At 36.5% G+C, this 19598-nt stretch overlaps 2 protein-coding genes across 2 annotated transcripts; both read right to left on the bottom strand.

The window, feature by feature from the left end:
- Positions 1-1986: 1986 nt before the first annotated feature.
- On the bottom strand, positions 1987-3390 carry ABCI13 (non-intrinsic ABC protein 11). Its single transcript, XM_086561833.1, has one exon. The coding sequence runs from the start codon at positions 3308-3310 to the stop codon at positions 2375-2377; it is 936 nt and encodes a 311-aa protein (XP_086417959.1). The 5' UTR covers positions 3311-3390; the 3' UTR covers positions 1987-2374.
- Positions 3391-18256: 14866 nt separating this feature from the next.
- On the bottom strand, positions 18257-19243 carry LOC147500122 (uncharacterized). The gene has a single exon (XM_086563604.1). The coding sequence runs from the start codon at positions 19241-19243 to the stop codon at positions 18257-18259; it is 987 nt and encodes a 328-aa protein (XP_086419730.1).
- Positions 19244-19598: the final 355 nt, after the last annotated feature.

The following is a 19598-nucleotide window of genomic DNA, read 5'->3' as shown; positions in this document are numbered from 1 at the left end:
TTGCCAGAAAAGAGATTTCTTTCAGTTCCTTCGCATGCAAATGTTGAGAAGATCTAAGGATTTGGCTTTGCTTACCTCCATACATCTTTTTATGTACTCCATACATTTTCAGTCGTTCCAGCTCTGGGTCCAATTAGTACCCTTAAAAGACCTAAGTTAATCATCAACTAAAACTATTTTTTTTCCGATAATATCATCAATTATAACTAAGGTGCCCTATATGTTGGTAAATTCATGCTTATATACTCGAAACGAAGTTCACCTCCACAGACGTTGATCTGTTTTGCTAAGCCCAGACCTCAAATACTCTATAGGCCACCCTCAACAGTTTAAAATTCAAAACATGCACCAAGAAACCCACTCCATCGATGAAAGAAATAAAGAACTCTTCACACTAAATCCTTAAGTCCAATCCAAATATTTGATTACTTCAAGCCTCAAATACCCATGTAAATCATCGAACTTATATATACCAGAGCTGTTTGATTGATGAAATGAAATAGATCCTCAAAACCCCATAGCTACACTTCTGACAGGCACCAAGAATCTGGATAACAACAGTGGCCACATAGACCAACCATAATCAGAAACTCCTGTACAAAAGTTCATTTCCTTCAAAAGCACAGATCTGATAATGGCTAGTACTAGAATGGCTAAACAAACCATGCATAGCCTGCCAATTGAGAATTAGCATTATAGCCATCAAAATATTTATCAATCGCTCTGACATAATATTCTCCATCCTCAGCTGTGATTTGATGTTTGTAAATTCCGGAGTACTCTCTCTTATCACAATTAGGGTTGAATGCAGAGTGCCACAAAAACGAGAGCGTTAACACTTAACACCATACAAAACAGGATCATGACATTTTCCACAACGAACATATAAATCACTTTAGTAAATAGCTGTATCATATTAAGAACCACAGTGATTACAAAAATGCTCAGGGCTACCATATTAGTCAAACATTCTGATGTCTGGTTAGAAGGCATTAGAAAGTCATTGATGTGCATAAGAAGGGTGTCCCACAAAGCTTATACAATCGCAGGCATTCGACTTGTGAGATAAACCAGGATTTTAGCCACAATCGAAAGTAGAGTCAATATGACTGAATTTAGTTAGAATTGCTTTCTGCTATTAAATCCAGCTATAATATGACAAAGCATATGCATCACACAAACCAAAGAAAGCAGCTGCTAAGTATAAACCAATTACCAGTACAGGGGAAGAAGATATGGGATTGTTGCACTCACGGTTTGTCATTGTTTCTTCTTTGTCTCTAGAGTCTAAAGAAGCTGTTCTTAACAAGTGTTCATGCCTCATTGTTTAAACCAAGCACGAGACATATGTACAGTGCAAGTCGATGGTTTATATAGAATTAATTAATAAGCAGAATAGCTTAATAAGTACTAATTTTTTAAATAAGCAGATTGATTGTTGGGGGTGTATGGTTTCACATTTCACAGGTTCATGTTAGCTGATTACTATTGTACATCTATTAGTTAATTAGTCTACACTACTACATTACCGATTTCTAATCACATGATTAGAAAGTATTAAGATGAAGACATGTTGAAATGTGCTCCACCTTTGTAGATTATGACTGAGGAGCAAAGAAGCTGATTAAGACTTTATAAGCTTTAGATATAGAGTCAGTAGGAAGTTCTATATAGAGTAATAATTCTGCAAGCACAAGGTCTCTTGCCTGTTCCTAATCTTGATCACACATGCTTTTAACAATAAATTATAGCTTTGGTCATGGTTATGTTGCTTCCTCTTTAATCATACCGCATGGATAACTACAGCTATTACTAATGTTATAGAGACCGACTTAGCTCAAAGCATTCGTTTGAGTTAACCATAAGCATACAAACCAAAATATGATAAGTGGTAAATTTGGTATCAATGGCTGAAATTGTCAACAGGGATTACTAATATCTCATAGTTATGCACCTTCACTAAGTTGTTTTGACTGAGTGCAGTGGTTTCAAGAATATTTCAGATAGTATTTATATGGAAATGGCCAAAAATAATTTAGCATTCTAAGAAGTTTAATGCATATCACCAACTCACCAAGGACTGCAGTTGACTGAAAGCATAGTGGCTAGCTCCTTAAATACAAAACATTAGCAGAATGTAATTCAATCTACAAGAGATCATATCAACAAGAAGAATCACCCAAAAATGCAGCAATTGATGCAGACCTACGTTTAGTTCCACCATGCTTCCGTCGTTAACACACCAGGTAAATTATCTTCTATGTTCCAAATTTCACAGTTATGCTCATTTGAGGGTGTGACTAACTTCAAACCTTAGTGCTCCACAACAGCCAGCGATAATCTTACTCCAAGTTCCCACGCTCATTATTAAGCATTAATATCTAATAGGTCCATCTAGGCTTCCAGAAGCAAATTGTTTAACAATGGGATTTGTCGATGTGGTAAATTCGTGAGTCCTTCCCTCCCAAACGACTTTCCCTTCATGAAGAAACAACAATCTATCCACAGCCCTTTTTATAGTACTATGTTGGTGAGTGACAACTACATAAGAGGCAATATTATGCCCAACCTCTCCAACCCCATCTTCACCTTTCAAATGGACAGAACGAATAAGATCTTCAACGACAGTAGACGCAATAGGATCAAGCCCGGCAGTAGGCTCATCATACAATAGCACCTCAGGCTCAATAGCTTCCTTTGTATTATCAAAAATGATAGACCGCGCTAAAGCTACCCGTTTCTTCATTCCACCAGATAACTCCGAAGGCAAGCGATCCTCAACTCCTTTTAAACCAACTGCAGCCAAATTTTCCCTTACAGATTCTTCAATCTCATTATCTGACATATTAGACTTCTCATACAACCGAAAACCAACATTTTCTCTAACACTCAAAGAATCAAAAAGTGAGGCACTTTGAAATACTAAACCAATACGAAGACCGAAAATTTCCTCATCACTAACCAGGCCATGCCTCTTTTTACCTCTAATAAAAACATCACCTTTATCTGGTGTAAGAAGTCCTGCCATAATTTTTAACACAGTTGACTTACCAGTACCAGATGGGCCAATTATGCCAACAGCTTCTCCATCATGAATCTTGAAACTGACGCCACGTAGGATTTCTTTTTCTTCAAAAGACTTGTAAATGTCTTTGCATTCAATTAGAACGTCATTAGAAGAAACACATCCTCGAAAGGATCTTTTGTTGTTGACTTGGAATGTAGCAGTTGTGGGACGAGTAGTACGTTGTAAGGAAGCATTGGTTATTATTGTATTCAGATACGAAGCATTGGTTTGAAATGTAGCCATGATGAATATATAGATATATATATACTAAGATGAAAATTTTAAATATAATAGTTTTCAAATTTGTGTTTTATGGTTTTATTAGATCGGATTATCGGAATCGAAGTGGTGGGTGAGACAAGATGGGCCAAAAGTTCGTGAGCCCACGAATACGTCTAGGCAGGCCCATTACCATAATTTCTTGGAAAAACGATATGCCCGTTTGAGGTCCATATTGTGCCTAGGTTCTAGCAAAATCGGCTTTACAGTTTACACAGGGGTCATTTTGTAGTATCTACTATCTATATACTAAAGTAGAGACCTTTAAAGAAAGATTTTCTCTCTCCTATGTGGCACTCTAATATGAGAGTTAGTTTTTTTTTTCTATCTTATGTGGCACTTTACTATGAAAAATAATATTTTCTAATAGTCTCCCACGTACATGGAACCTCTTTCGAGAGTTTGAGTGTATTTCTAATTCTTATATTTTGAGAGTTTGAATGTATTTCTAATTCTTATATATTTGATCAAATAAAAAAAAATTACTAAAAAAATAAGTGATTTGTAGAAATACGAATCAAACACTTTTAGTGTTCCAATTCTTATATATTTGATCAAATAAAAAAAAATGCTAAAAAATAGGTGATTTGTAAAAACTAATTTATATTTGATCAAATAAAAAAAAAATTGCTAAAAAATAGGTGATTTGTATAAAACTAATTCCTTATTACAAATCATACAATTTTAGTATCTATGATCAAACACCGACTTATTTCGAATATATCCTTAACATGGCTTCAAAATATAGTTAAAAAACAATTATACAAAATATATAATAGAAAATGAAAAAAAATAACGGCAAAGCAATAATGACAAATATTTTTTAAAATATATATAATATTGAATGAAACTAACGACAAAAAAAAACAATTAAGTGGATGCAAATGCATCGAACTAACCTCAAATAATATTTAACGGAAATCGAATCCTGGATGCAAATGCAAGCATTAAACTAATCTTAAAAAGTAATTAATAGAAAATCAGAATATGGATACAACTGCATTAAACTAATCTCAAAGAATAATTAACAGAAAATCAAAACTTGGATACAAATACATCAAACTAACATCAAAAAATAATTGTCGGAAAATCAGAAACTGGATGCAAATGCATTGAGCTAACCTTCAAAGATTAAATTAACGGGAAATCGAAAACTGGATGGAACTGTATTGAACTAACCTCAAAGAAAAATTAATTATAAATTTGGAACATAATGCAAATGCGTGGAACTAATCTTAAAAAATAATTAACGGGAAATCGAAAACCGGATGCAACTGCATTGAATTAATCTCAAAAAATATACTTGATGCAAAACCTTAATAAATAATTAACGGAAAATCAGAAACTGGATGCAAACTCATTGAACTAACCTCAAACAATAATTAATGGGAAATCGGAAACTAGATACAAATACAACTTTATCAAATAATAAACACGAGAAATCGAAAACTTGATGCAAATACATTAAACTAATCTCACGGAATAATTAACGGAAATCAAATTTGGATGCAAATGCATTGAGGCCGACCTCGAAAAGAACAATTAATAGAAAATTGGGAATTTGATGCAAATGTATTGAACTAACCGAAAAGAATAATTAACGATCAATTGGATGCAACCGCATTGAACTCGATCTCAAAAAAATAAATAATGGAAATTGGAAATTGGATGCAACCGCATTGAACTAACCTCAAAATATAAATAACGAAAAATCAGAAACTAGATGCAAATGCATTAAACTAACCTCAAAACATAGTTGGGTTATATGTTGTGGGAATGTCTCGATAAGTATAGTTTTGCATTTAAAATGATGTTTATCTTATCTCTTTCCGTATGATTGGGAACTCTTTGCTATTCAAGTAGCTTCAATATATATGAACTTCGCCTTATTAGGCAATCTCACAAAAATTCAATCAAACTTCTATTATTAAACAAAAAAATGAAGTTGAAGAATTTTATCAAAGACGAGTTATTTTTTTGTAATGGAGAGTGAGGTTTTCACGTTATAAGAAATTTGGTTGAGTGATCAATATAATATTAATATATAATAATTATGCATATTTGCAAATATTTTTTAGAATAATTAATATAACAACACCCGTTCATAGATAATCTTTGAAGATTCCACATAATGAGTCATGCATAATTTAAAGAATAATTAACGAGAAATCGGAAACTAGATAATCTTCGATGATCCCACATAGTAAATTAAGCATAATTTACTTTTTATGTCATGTTTTCAAGGACACTACTGGATGGGTAGAAGTTGGTATTACACACCACATTGGATAATTATAAGGAAATTGGAAACTGGATTCAAATACATAACTGAGCTCAAGGAGTAATTAATGGGAAATCATAAACTTTATGCAAATTGCATTAAACTAATGACAGAGAGTAACTAACGGATAATTAGAAATTGAATGCAAATCCTTGAAAAATATTTATCGAAAAATTGGAAATGATATGCAAATACATCAAACAAACCTCAAATAATAATTAATGGGAAACCGGAAACTGAATGCGAATGCATTGAACTTAACTCAAAAAATAATTAACATAAAATCAAAAACCGAATGCAACTGCATTGAACTAACCTCATAAAATAATTGGTGGAAAATCAAAAACTAAATGCAAATGCATTGAAATAACCTCAAAGAATAGTTAACGGAAAATAAAAAACTGGATATAATTATATCGAACTAATCTCAAAGCATAAATAATCAGAAACTAGATGCAGATGTATTGAACTAACCTTAAAGAGTTATTAACAGGAAATCGGAAACTGGATCCAAATGCAATGAACTAATCTCAAAGACTAATTAATGAAACATTAAAAAATGGATGAAACTGCACTGAACTAACCTAAATGAATAATTAATGAAAAATTATAAATTTGATGTAACTGCATTGAACTAACCTCAAAAAATAATTAACCGGAAATCAGAAACTTGATGCAAATGCATTGAACTAACCTCAAAGAACAATTAACATAAAATCTAAAATTATATGCAACTGCATTGAACTAACCTCAAAGAATAATTAACGGAAAACTAAAAACTGAATGCAACTGCATTAAACTAAAATCATAGATTAACTAACGGGAAATCAAAAATTTGATGCAAATGCATTGAAATAACATAAAAAAATGGTTAACTAGAAATCGGAAGTCAGATGTAATTGCATCGCACTGACCTCAAGGCATAAATATCCACTTTTTTAGCCTTCTCATATGAGTAATTACAAGTAATTATGAACCCAAAACGAAAGTGAGTTTATAAAAACAGACTCTTACATGTATGCAAACTGTATAGAAATTATAAACTATCGAACTAACCTAGAAAAACAATTAACGGGAAATCAGAAACTTGATGCAAATATATTGAACTAACTTCAAAGAGTAATTAACGGGAGATTGGAACCTAGATGCAAATGCAATGAACTAATCTCAAAGACTAATTAATGAAACATAAAAAACTGGATGCAACTGTACGTACTGAATTAACTTTAATGAATAACTAACAGGAAATCATAAAGTGGATGTAATTGCACTGTACTAACCTCAAATAATAATTAACGGAAAATCGAAAACTTGATGCAATTGCATTGTACTCACTTCAAAGAATAATTAATGAAAAATTAGAAACGGGATGCAACATACTATATTAAACTAACCTCAAAGAATAATTAATGGAAAATCATAAACTTGGTGCAAATGCATTGAACTAATAATCCTAAAACATATTTGTATTTTATGTAGGGGGAATAAATGTCTCGACAAATATAGTTTTGCATTTTAAGTAATGTTTATTATAATTCTTTTTATTGTGATTGGGAATGCCTTGCTATTCAAGTATCTTCAATATTATCTTCGCCGCATTGGGCATTCTCACAAAACTTCAATTATTAAACCTAACAATAAAAAAAAAAAAAAAAAAAAAAAAATGTCGATTAGTTTTATCAAGATTTGGTGCTTCCTTTTTATAGAAAGTGGTGCAAAGAAATTTAAATGAGTAATTAATATAATTTTCATATCTCATAACTATGCATAGTTGCTTAATATTTTTTTAGAATAATTTAATATAACGGCACCCGTTAAGTAGAACAACGTTCATATGATAAATCTTTTCAAGTGAGAGTAGTGTATTATTTGAGGATATGAAAACAATCAATCTGTTTTAGTGATTTGTACACATTAAACGTAGTTTTAACGGTGATGATTTACCGCTAAATCACCATAAATCTAATAAAACTATTATACAAGCTAGATCGAGTTTAAAATAATTTTATTTGAAAATTACAGATTAATATTCTAAACCACAAAGTGAATAGACTATCTCAATTTGATCCCTTAGTTTCCAAATACTTATGCACCATAATCATTTGTTCATTAACGTATTTCGGGTTTATTTTCAATAAAAATATATTCTTATTCAAAAATTTGCCGCTAAATCACTATAAATCTAAAGAAAACTATTATACAAACTAGATCGAGTTTAATATAATTCTATTTGAAAATTATGGATTAATATCATAAACCACAAAGTGAATAGGCTATTTCAATTTGATCCCTTAATTTCCAAGTACTTATGCATCATAATCGCTGTTCATTAACGTATTTCGGTTTATTTTTAATAAAAAATCCGATTCGAAATTTTGCCGCTAAATCACCATAAATATAATAAAACTATTATACAAGATAGATCGAGTTTAAGATAATTCTATTTGAAAATTACGGATTAATATCCTAAACCACAAAGTGATGAGGCTATCTCAATTTGATCTCTTAATTAGTTTCCAAGTACTTATGCACCATAATCGTTGGTCATTAATGTATTTCGGTTTATTTTCAATAAAAATATATTCTGATTCGAAAATGTGTGTGAGACATTTTGTAAAACATTTTCAGCCCACAAAATATTTAATAGATCCTGGACGTATGTCCGGGTCCAAAATCTAGTGTCATACTATATTAGTGCGTTTTTGAATTTAGTCACATAAAGTTTAAAATTTTGATTTTAGTCACACTCTATTAACAAGTCTATCTCAAACAGTTAGTCAACATATTTGACTAGATTTTACCGTATATATATATAGTCAACATACGGTCAAACCCTTTACACAATTGTTACTCTAATAATTTTCTTCGCTATACTTTCACTATATGTACTGTATAATTTATTTTTTGAATTGAATAACTATAACGTACTATTGTGTTTTATCACTCAAGTCTCTTTTTCCAATTCCAGTTACTCAATTGCTTACTAGGCCACCGGAATCCAACGTGTTGGGTCATCTTATTATGTGGCAGTGAAACATTGCTGATTTTGATACACAAGGGGAAACTTACACACGCAACATGTGATACAAAGTCCCTTTCCATTTCTCATTCTCCCTCTCAAACATTCATCACTTAAAATGACATTTGGGGGAAGGGTTAATTCACGATCATTGTAAAAAGATAAGGAATTGGGGCTTCAAATTCATTGTATAACCAAAATCTCCAGCCTATTTAATGAAGTAATCTGACACGTGTTTGATTTTAGTGGCCATGTCGGCACTTGATTGACTGAATTTGGTAAAAAAATATACCAACTTGAAAAAAAAAAAAAAAAAAAATAAAACGCTGTAGTTATTTTGCAAACAAATTGTATGAGAAAAATGTGTTTATTTCCTTTTTCCCAAAGCCTCTGGTGGGACCCTATGTTGGGACGGGTGACGTAACAAACCTTACCCTATTACAAACAGCAATGGTGTTCTTTAACACACTAAAACAAAACCCAACACGATACAACCAACTCATACTAAGTGATCCGATGTGCACCTTCTACTTGTGCCTCTTACTTGTTATGCTTGTGCCATAATTACTTCCGCTTATGGTAAGACTGCTGCACTAGACTCAAGACTGAGCTAGTTTATATCTATAAGACTTGTAGTTATTTTTTATGTTATTTTTAGGGTTTTAATGAGAGCATCTTTAGCAGTGATATCAACCTAGTATCAAACACCAAATTCTCAACTTCAGCATTACTACATGTTGATGAAAACACCAAAAAAACACCAAACCAAACACCAAATCGACCAATATTTGGTTCCAGGTTTGATGCTGTATCAAATCACTCACGTGGTTTGAGAAACACCACGCGATTTTGGCAAAACCGCGTGGGCTTGGGCTACTAAATGAGCTTCTATAGCGCGGTTTTGCCAAAACCGCGTGGGCTTGGGCTTCAATGGGTGTGGTTTTGCCAAAACCGCGTGGGCTATATGGCGCAGACCCATGGAGACACGGTTCCACCATCTATAATACCGATCGCCAGCCCGCCAACAACAAAAAGAAGACGATCCGCCAAGGACCAGGCATGAACTTCATGAACTTGAATTCTACCCCACGACTTTGCATCACTAACATCCGGCATGGGAGCACATGGAACTCCATAACGCCCAATCATCTCGCCTCCAACATCCGCCGCCACAAGTACCAAACCCGACATCCACGTGCGAAAAAACAACTCGTGGACGTGACAACACACAAGCATCTTTGATGCAATTTGGATCGTCAAAGGCAGTAGACAAACGCCAAGGTCTCCACTCAATAGATGACAATGATCTAATATCAATCGAGCACGAGCCATACATATATTATTCCTAATCTGCCTGCATTAAGTCAAGTGAGTCCCCGACCAACTAGCAAATCTAGGGCGAAGTATCAAGAATCATGTCTATGTTAGGACAAAGACATCGAAAAGTACTCATAAAACCAAATCTCTAAAAGTCCCGTGAATCCCTTAATCGGGGACTTCTACTTCGAATGTCTTTGAAGCTTTATCTAACGCCGATATCAATGTGGCATATCTTCGAGCTACCTGTGTCATAATCCCTCATAGTATGCAAATCGGATACATAAGCATAATATCCCGTCGTCGCATGGTAGAATGACCATTGGGAAACAAAACATGCCTAATAAAAACATAAAAAGCCCTAACATCTCGATCAACACCCTCACTACCGGTAGAGCGGTTCAAAGCTAACTCCGCTCGTGTATTAGGATGCAAGAGGGGTTCCATATATGCAGTCTTAATATGAGATAGCTTAATCCCAGAAGAATCATAAGCATTCGCACCCAAACGAGGAAAACTCACAAGCATACTATCCATATTCTCATAATGTGTATGAAAAGGTATCGGTTGGCCTATACCGATACTCAACCCAGAAAATCATAGTGAAGTCTAGTGGTGTGAACCCTAACTCCAAGACAAGGAAAATGAAATGTATGAGTTCTACTCTACCATCTTTCTACTAAAGCTATGACCACGCCCAAATCTTCTCATAATCCAGATCAATCAAAATACCCAAAGGTGTATACAAAATACTATCTCTAATATGTACAAACTCATCCAAACTCCTAATAACCTTCCACCACTCTCTAACACCAAGTAAAGCCGATCTAACTTCGTAGTAGTCAACAACATGCCGATATTATATAAAAAAAATAATGAGATAAGATAAATAATTAATTGGTCCAACTCAACTAATTAATATTCAAAATATTTAATCAAAACTAATTAATTACCGAGTATTAGCCACTTTGACTTTCGACACGTGTTTTGTATCGCGTGTAGAAGACACAACTTCCATATCAAGTGCTTCTCCAGGTGTAAATTGCCAATCGAAGTCGTTTATCTGATACTCCAGTACGTACGGATGTCTATCAGTCGGCGCGACATCCTCGGGTTCTTCTCCCCCACTGTCTTCTCCCCCATCACCAATGTCATGTGTGTACTGCCAATTATCATCGTCGAAAGGTTCAAAAGGATCCATATAAAATTTCAAGAGTTTAGGTAGGTTTTTGTTTTTTTTTAAACTAAGGAGAGGGTTTTATGATTGTGAGAAGAGGTGAAAATGACTGAACCGCGCGGCTTTGGAGCTGTATATATAGAAGTAGCACGCGGCTTTGAGAACACCGCGCTGTTTTGGCAAAACCGCGTGGGCTTGGGCCTGTCAGTTGGGCTTTAGTGGCACGGTTTTGGCAAAATCGCGTAGTTGCTTGGTGTTTTTTTGATGTTACTCCTGAAGTTGCTTGGTGTTTTTTTGGTTTGGTATTTTTTTGTTCAAAATTTTGGTGTTTTTTTGGTTCCACTGCTAAAGATGCTCTTAATGGGTATAAATAGAGTTGTAACAAATATAGAACATTCAATTATGAACATATTAATTATCTAAAACACTATTATGCTCCCTCAATTTTATTGCTCTTAATTCTTAAAATCTTATCTGTCTTTAAATATTCAAAAAATCTATTTAGACTCCTTTTAATAACTCCCTATGGACTCCATATCTCACATGGTATCCAAATTATTTTTATCTTTCTAAAAAATAAGAATATAAACAAATAAACAACTAATAACGTATCAAATTAAATAACTAAAACCCAAAATAGTAACAAATAACTAACAAAAAACTAAATTATATTTCCACAAATAAATAAATAAAAAAACAAGGCCCACAATAAAAAAAATTAGGCGCCCAAAAAAAAATCACCTTCCATTTTCAATCCTCTATTATTTTTTCCACAAAATTTCACTTTTTATCACTTTACTTAAGTTTATATTAATTTTAAAAAAAAAAAATTGGTTGGCAAGCCTGTTTTAAATGAGATCAGTAACTCTTATTTAATGCTGGCGGGGTTCGAGCCCCAGACCTCTGATATCATCACCCAATGGGTTTAGATAGTGTGTAGCGGAGTTCGGACTCCAAACCTCTTGTATCATCACCCAAAGATTTTATCAACTAAGCTAGAAGACACTTACTATTTAAAATGATTTTCTATCTATTGACTCGAACAAATGGTTCACATATATGATGTATATAAATGTCAAAAAATATGATGATTTGTTCCTAGTTGGGCGCCCAATTCAATTTTTTTTGGGTGTTAAAATTTATTTTTTATTTATTTGTTTGTGGAAATATAGATAAGTTTTTTTTATTTATGTGCTACTATTTCTATTAGCTATATAATTAGACTATAAAGTAACCCGTGGCTATGCCACTCGAGTCACAACGTTACTCATTTTTTTAGTAATTAAATTAAAAGCTGCAAAAGAAACACAAAAATCTAATAACTATTATTTACAAAATTAATATTGAGTGCTTATGGAGGGTGTATGCTACTTAGATTGTTTTGGATTATGATGACCTTTGTTATATAAACATATGCATCAAATTCATTCATTTATCAGAAAATTTAAGAAGTCATTATCCTATCAAATATTGTATTTTTTTTATCTAAAAATATTGTTGTCTAGAAACCAAAAAACAAATTCCTCTATCTAGCAAAATGTTATGACATAACAACCAGTCAATACTTCACACTCGTTGTTAGCTAATCTAGATTCAAATCCTCACATACAATGAAGGGTTCCTTATTTCCTAACCATATGTATAAAAAGAAATTGAGAAATAAACATCAAAGCTTAAAAGTTACGAAATATACCTTCTCTCAAACTAAAGTAGGACTTCAGGATACACGATATTAGTTGTGTGGTTTGAAGAATCAGGAAGGAGGATGACATTGATTCGTTTTGAAGAAGTGCATCTTGATAACACCACATATAATTGACCATGGCTAAATACCTGGTTTCGCAAATCAATACCAACGTACTTAATAGACTGCCCTTGTGATTTGTTTATCGTCATTGCAAACGACAATCGAATCGGAAACTGTCGTCTGGTCATTTGAAATGGTATTTCATTGGTTGAAGGCGTTAATGATATTCTCGGGATAAAGCGTACATTCCCTGCTTTTTCTCCAGTTAAGATTAGAACTTGCACCACATGTGGCTTTGTGCACACAATCATCAGGCGCGTGCCGTTACAAAGTCCATCTGTTGGCGTTATATTTCTCAGCAACATTTTGGACGGTTGTGATGCCTTGTAGGGGCAATTCAGATTGCCCCCAGTTTGATTCAGACATAGAGTCCACGAAGAGCTCATCCCCCCCGCTATCTTTGAACGGCTATGAAGCCTCTTGGGAGCAGTTCATTCTACCCACAGTTTGATTTGGATTTAGTCCGCTGAAAGGCCCCTCCCCCGCTTTGTTCTTTGATTAGTCTGTGAAGCCTGATGGGGGCAACTCATTTTGCATGATGATGGGGCAACTCATTTTTTGATTTGGACATAGAGTCCATGAAGGGCTCATCCCCGTTGTCTTTGGACGGTTGTGAAGCCTTGGGGGCAACCTAATTCTGCCCCTAATTTGATTTGGACCTTATTCCTCGAAGGGATCATCCCCCCCGCTGTCTTTGATCGGCTGTGAAGCCTCTTGGGAGCAGCTCATTTTGCCCCTAGTTTGATTTGGACCTTAGTCCCGAAGGGTTCCCCCCTGCCTTTGATGGTTGTGAGCCTTGATGGGGGCAACTCATTTTGCCCCATTTTGCCCCCAATTTAATTTGGACCTTAGTCCGCAAAGGGCTTATCCCCCCCGCTATCTTTGATCAGTTGTGTAGCCTGATGGGGGCATCTCATTTGCCCCCAGTTTGATTTGGACCTTAGTCTGCAAAAGGCTCATCTCTTCCGCTGTCCTAACTCAACCATTATTCATGCCATGTTTGGAAGAAATGCACTCTTTATTTCATTGACTTAGAATTCGAAACGCAATACATATTCTTATCACTCTACATACATAAAGACTTTTCTTGTCCCACTGAAAAGTCAAACGCTGCTTCTTTCATGGAATTTCTTCAACATTATGATATTCCATGGTTTCTCAATCTCTGCCCCTGCCGGTGTCTTAATCTTGTATGTTCTAGAAGTTCCCTTCTCTGTCACGACATACGGTTTGATTTGGATTGGGTCCCAGTTTGCCGTCGTTCTCCTTCTTGGTAACTGGTGTAACTCTTCGCAGCACCAAATCCTCAACCTTGAATGCATGCGGCTTTACTCGTTTATCATACTATCTCTGTAGTTTTTGATGGTACTCCTCCAGTTGCATGCGAGCTATATCTCTTTTTTCCTCTATGACATTCAACTCGATGGCTAATATCTTCTCATTTAGTCCCATTTCCACAGCCCTGGTTCTTGTCGTTTTCTCTATCATTTCCACAGGTATGACTGCCTCTACCCCATATGCCATTGCGAATGGTGATGCATTTGTGGAGGTTCGCGGTGTGGTACGATAAGCCCATAAACATGATGATTTTGTTCGATGATTTCGCCTGCCCATTTCCTCCGGATTGTATGGCGCCGAGAACCCTTGTTTCACTTTGTAGGCTTGAAGGAATTGACGCACTTTTTTTTCCAAGAATTGTGTTCCATTATCTGCGATAGATGTGTACGGCAAACCGAATCTACATATGATGTTCTCCAAAGGAACTTCTTCACATTCTTTTCTTTGGCTTGTTGTAATGCCACTCCCTCCACCCACTTGGTAAAATAATCAATAGCGGCCAACATAAATCTTCTTTTGCCGTTGGCCATGGGTAAGGGCCCAACTATATCGAGTGCCCACATGGCGAATGGGCCATGGACTAAAGACATTATGCAGCGGCTCAGCTGGGGAATGTATGAGTTGTGCAAACTTTGACATTTCTCACATGTTGTTGCATACTCTGTCGCATCCCTCTTCATATGGGGCCAAAAATACTCCTGAGATATCAATCTGTGGGTTGTCAAACATGATGATTTTGTTCGATGCAATCACCTTCGAGGACCTCGGCTATCACTTCTTGGACTTGCTGAGGCCCTATACACCTTAATAGTGGTCCGTTGAAACTTTTCCTGTACAAATCCCCCTCTAATAGAACGTATCTCTGACTTACTTGCTCCATCTTTCGTCTCTCCTATTTATTCTCTATCTCTACTCCCCTCAGAAAAGTTTTTATTGGAGTCATCCAACACGACTCCTTCTCAGTGGTGAGCAGTACACATTCCTCTTCTGATGTACTTGGTTTGCTTAACACCCTTACTTCAATCGAACGACCCTCTGTTCCTGGAAGTATAGCAGCCACATATGCTAAAGCGTCAGCCATTGTCACCAAGTACGGTACGGGTTTAAAACGGTATACTTGAAAAAAACTTAGTTTCTTGTTTTAAACGGAACGCCTCGAGAAAAACGGAAAAAACTAAAAACGTGGGGCATAAAAACGGGTTTAAAACGGTAAAACGGGTTTAAAACGTATAATACGTATAATACGTAAAAGAAACGGTAAAAACCGATGATAAATAATATAATAGATAAGGAGTTTGATTTTCTATAAAAGTGGGAAAAAAAAATATACACATAAAATAAAAATAATAATAATACAAATGAAAGAAAATTCAAATACATGAAAGTATCAAATTATCATTACTCATCCAAATACTAGAAGTTTTAGATTCAGTGCCAAAATACTATTCAAAATAAGATACTACTAATTACCAACCATAATGGCATAATTAAGTATTACAAATAAGTTAATAACTTTAAATTTTTAATTAATTATTAATAGTCTAAAGCAAAATAGAACGGTCTCAATAAGTCAATTGCTCCACTCTTCAAAAAGGTAAACTCCAAAACCCTTTTCTTTTCTAGCATTTTCTAAAAAAAAAAAAAAAAAAAGTTTTAAACGGGAGATTTTCAAAATCTCGAAAACGCTTAAAAGCGGGTTTAAATCGTTTAAAACGGGTTTAAAACGTTTAAAACATTTTGTTGAAAAACCCGGGTTTTAAACTGGAACCAGACGCCTTGGCAATATCTCGGGTTTTAAACGCGTTTTAAACCCGTATTTGGTGACAATGGCGTCAGCATGCATGTCTGTTTTCCCCGCGGCCCAAATGGGTGAATTGAATCTGTTTGAACTTGCTTGCTTTTCTTTGTAGGGTCTCCAGATACCGCGCCATCCTTGGGCAGCGTGCCACAAACCCCCCATTCATCTGATAGATAACCAAGTTAGAATCAGAGTACACCGATAACTCGCTTACTCCCAGATCTTGTGCCAAATCCAAACCTACTATCACTGCTTCATATTCAGACTCATTATTAGAAGCCGCGAACCCCAGTTTCATTGACAACTCCAGCCTTGTGTTTTGAGGAGTCACCAAAACAACACCAATTCCATTCCCCGCATCGGTAGCGGATCCATCCGCGAATACTCTCCATCCATTCCGCATATCCCAAGGATCCAATGGATCACAGTTAGGTTCTCCCTCCTGGTCCATGACCATTTCCTCTCCCCAAGTTGGATCCTCGGCGGGGAATTCAGCCAGGAACTCTGCCATGGCTTGCGCCTTTTCTACCGTTCTGATTTGATATTGGATTTCGTAACAACTAAGCATCACAGCCCATTTTAGCATTCTGCCTGACTTTTCTGCATTCAACACTTGTTTGAGGGGTAGATTTGTTATCACAACTACTGAATGAGCCTCAAAATAGGGCTTCAACTTTAACGTTGAGAAAATCAACACTAATGCGTACTTCTCAATTCTACTGTATCGCGTCTCCGCGCCTAGCATGGTTTTACTCTGAAAGTAAACTGTCTTCTCTATTTTTTCTACAATTCGCACCAGGACTGAGCTTATCGCATATTTCAAAACCCCCAAATACAGATACAGTTTCTCTCCCTGTTCCGGTCGCGACAGTAAAGGGGCTTGTCCTAAATAAACCTTCAACTCCTGAAAGGTTTCTTCACACTCAGCGGTCCACTGGAAATCTGGCGTTTTCCTCAACAAATGATACAATGGTCTACATTTGTCCGATGATTTAGAAATAAATATGTTCAATGTCGCGACTCTTCCAGCTAACCGTTGCACCTCTTTCACACACTGAGGGGACGACATCTCCACCAATGATCTAATCTGCTCAGGATTCGTCTCTATTCCACGATAAGTAACTATGTAACCCAAGAATTTTCCTGAAGTGACCCCGAAGGTGCATTCCTCAACAAACTATGTGAAAAGTCCCAAGTGTTCCTCCTCTGACATGCTTTTTTCCACCATATCATCAATATATATTTCCATGCCCTTCCTAATCTTGCCTTCAAACATTTTCTCCCCTAACCGCTGAAATGTAGCCCCTGCATTCTTTAAACCAAAAGGCATTCTTGTATAACAGTAAGTACCTCCTTCCACCACGAAGGTTGTTTTTTCCTGATCTGGGTCGAACATTGCGACCTGATTATATCCCATGGATGCATCCATGAAAGAAAACACCTTGAAACCAGCAGTTCTGTCCACTAACTCATCCACTCGCGGCATAGGATAACAGTATTTTGGACACTCTTTATTCACGTCTGTGAAGTCAACACACATTCTGACCTTGCCATTCTTTTTTGGAATAGCGACGACGTTGGATAACCATTCCGTGCATTCCACATCCCTGATAATCCCCGCACCTTTCAGCCGTATAACTTCCTTGCGAATCCCTTCTGCGTATTTGGGTATAACGCTTCTCCTTTTTTGTCTTATAGGCTTTGCGTCCTCCTTCATATGCAAGTGATGACAAGCAAACTCTGGGTTTATTCCTGTGATATCTTCAATCGCCCATTCAAATATATCTACATTCTCTGTTAACAACTGTACTAGTTTGATTTTCCATTCCTCCGGCAAGTCCGACCCGATCGATGTAAACTTCTCTTCCTCGCCCACCCCCAGGTTCACGACCTCAAGCTCATCCAAAGTTTTCGGTCCCTGAGTGGGTTCGTATCCTTCTGTCGACTATGCCTCCTGTGATTGCTATGTTGCTACTTGCTCGGGTATCAACTTCTCCCCTACTGTTCCGCGGACCATATTTTTTACAGTCACCTGATGTATGTTCTGCGCGGCCACTTGATCCCCCCTTATTTCATATATCCCCCCCTTTGTGGGGAAGCGGATCATCTGATAATATGTCGATGGAATGGCCTTCATTTCATGGATCCATCTTCTCCCCATAATGGCATTATATTAGGACCCCGTATCCACCACCATAAACCTAGTGAATATCGTCGTCAGACCTGATGTTACTGGTAGTGTTAACTCCCCCATGGGCTCTGTCTGCATGCTACCATTGAAGCCATACAAATTGGTCTGAGGAGCCTTTAACTGATTTTTATTGATGTTCATCTCTTCCATGGCCCCTTTAAATAATAGATCCACCGAACTTCCACAGTCTATCAACACCCTCTTCACTAGATAGTTACCCATTGCTATGGTAATCACCAAAGCATCCTCATGCGGCGAGATCACAGATTCCAAGTCTTTCGGGGTGAACACTATGTTTCCCTCACCCATCGCGGTTCCCAAAACTAACTGCGGCATGCTCGCCACCTCATTTACTTGCTGTAAGCTAGTTGTCTTTCTCATCTTGTCTCGGTGTGCATTTCTTCCGAGTGTCTCTCCACTGAAAATGACATTTATAGTTCCTAAGATCCTAGCAGGAGCCTGCGCTCTCTCAGCATGACGCACCTCCACGACAAATTCTCTGAGCATCCCCTTCTCAATCATTCTTTCCACCAGCCACTTCAAAGCATAACACTCGTTAGTGGCATGGTTCCTAATTTGATGATAGGCACAAAAGGGTTTCCCATCTATCTCCCCAGGTGTATTCCGCGGTCCTTCATAATGCTGCAACCCTTTGATCAGCGGCAAGATTTCCTTTAATGGCCTGTTAAGAGGTGTCTGTTCTATCTTACGGTATGGCTTTCTTTCGCGTATATCTCTCCACCCCCGATCTCCAGTTCTTTCGGGTCCACGACTCTCCCCTTTGTATGATCCCCCCTCTCTTTCTTCTCTCTTACCTTTATCTTTTCGATCATCCTTATCCACATCCTGTACTGCCTTCCCGGATCTTGTTTGTTCCCTTGCATTTCTTTGTATGATGTCCTCGTACCGAATATATTTCTCTACCTTTGGGTATAGAGCATGCAAAGTGGTGATTTCTATCTTGGACATTGACTCGTGGACTCTGGTTCTCTGTCTCAAGCCGTGCTAAAAGGCAATGACCGCTGTATGTTCATCCAGATTCTCTACTCTCAAGGTCTTTTCTTTAAATCTACACAGAAACTCCCTTAACGTTTCCGCTGACCTCTGCTTGATGTTGAATAAGGCCGCGATATCCATAACCCTCCTTTTCTGGTGGATGAAATGATCCACAAAGGCACGCTCTAGCTCTTCAAATCTACTGATGCTCCGCGAAGACAACCGGTAATACCAATCCGAGGCTCCCCCCTTAAGGCTGGCAGGGAACATCATACTTGCCTTCCTGCCACAACGGCATCTGTTGCCTAAAGTGATGCAAATGATCTGT

The sequence above is a fragment of the Coptis chinensis genome, chromosome 5 (genome assembly GCF_015680905.1).
Source record: "Coptis chinensis isolate HL-2020 chromosome 5, ASM1568090v1, whole genome shotgun sequence".
Classification (NCBI taxonomy): Eukaryota; Viridiplantae; Streptophyta; class Magnoliopsida; order Ranunculales; family Ranunculaceae; genus Coptis; species Coptis chinensis.
Note: the sequence above shows the minus strand (reverse complement) of the source record. Positions and strands in the feature narration are given on the sequence as shown.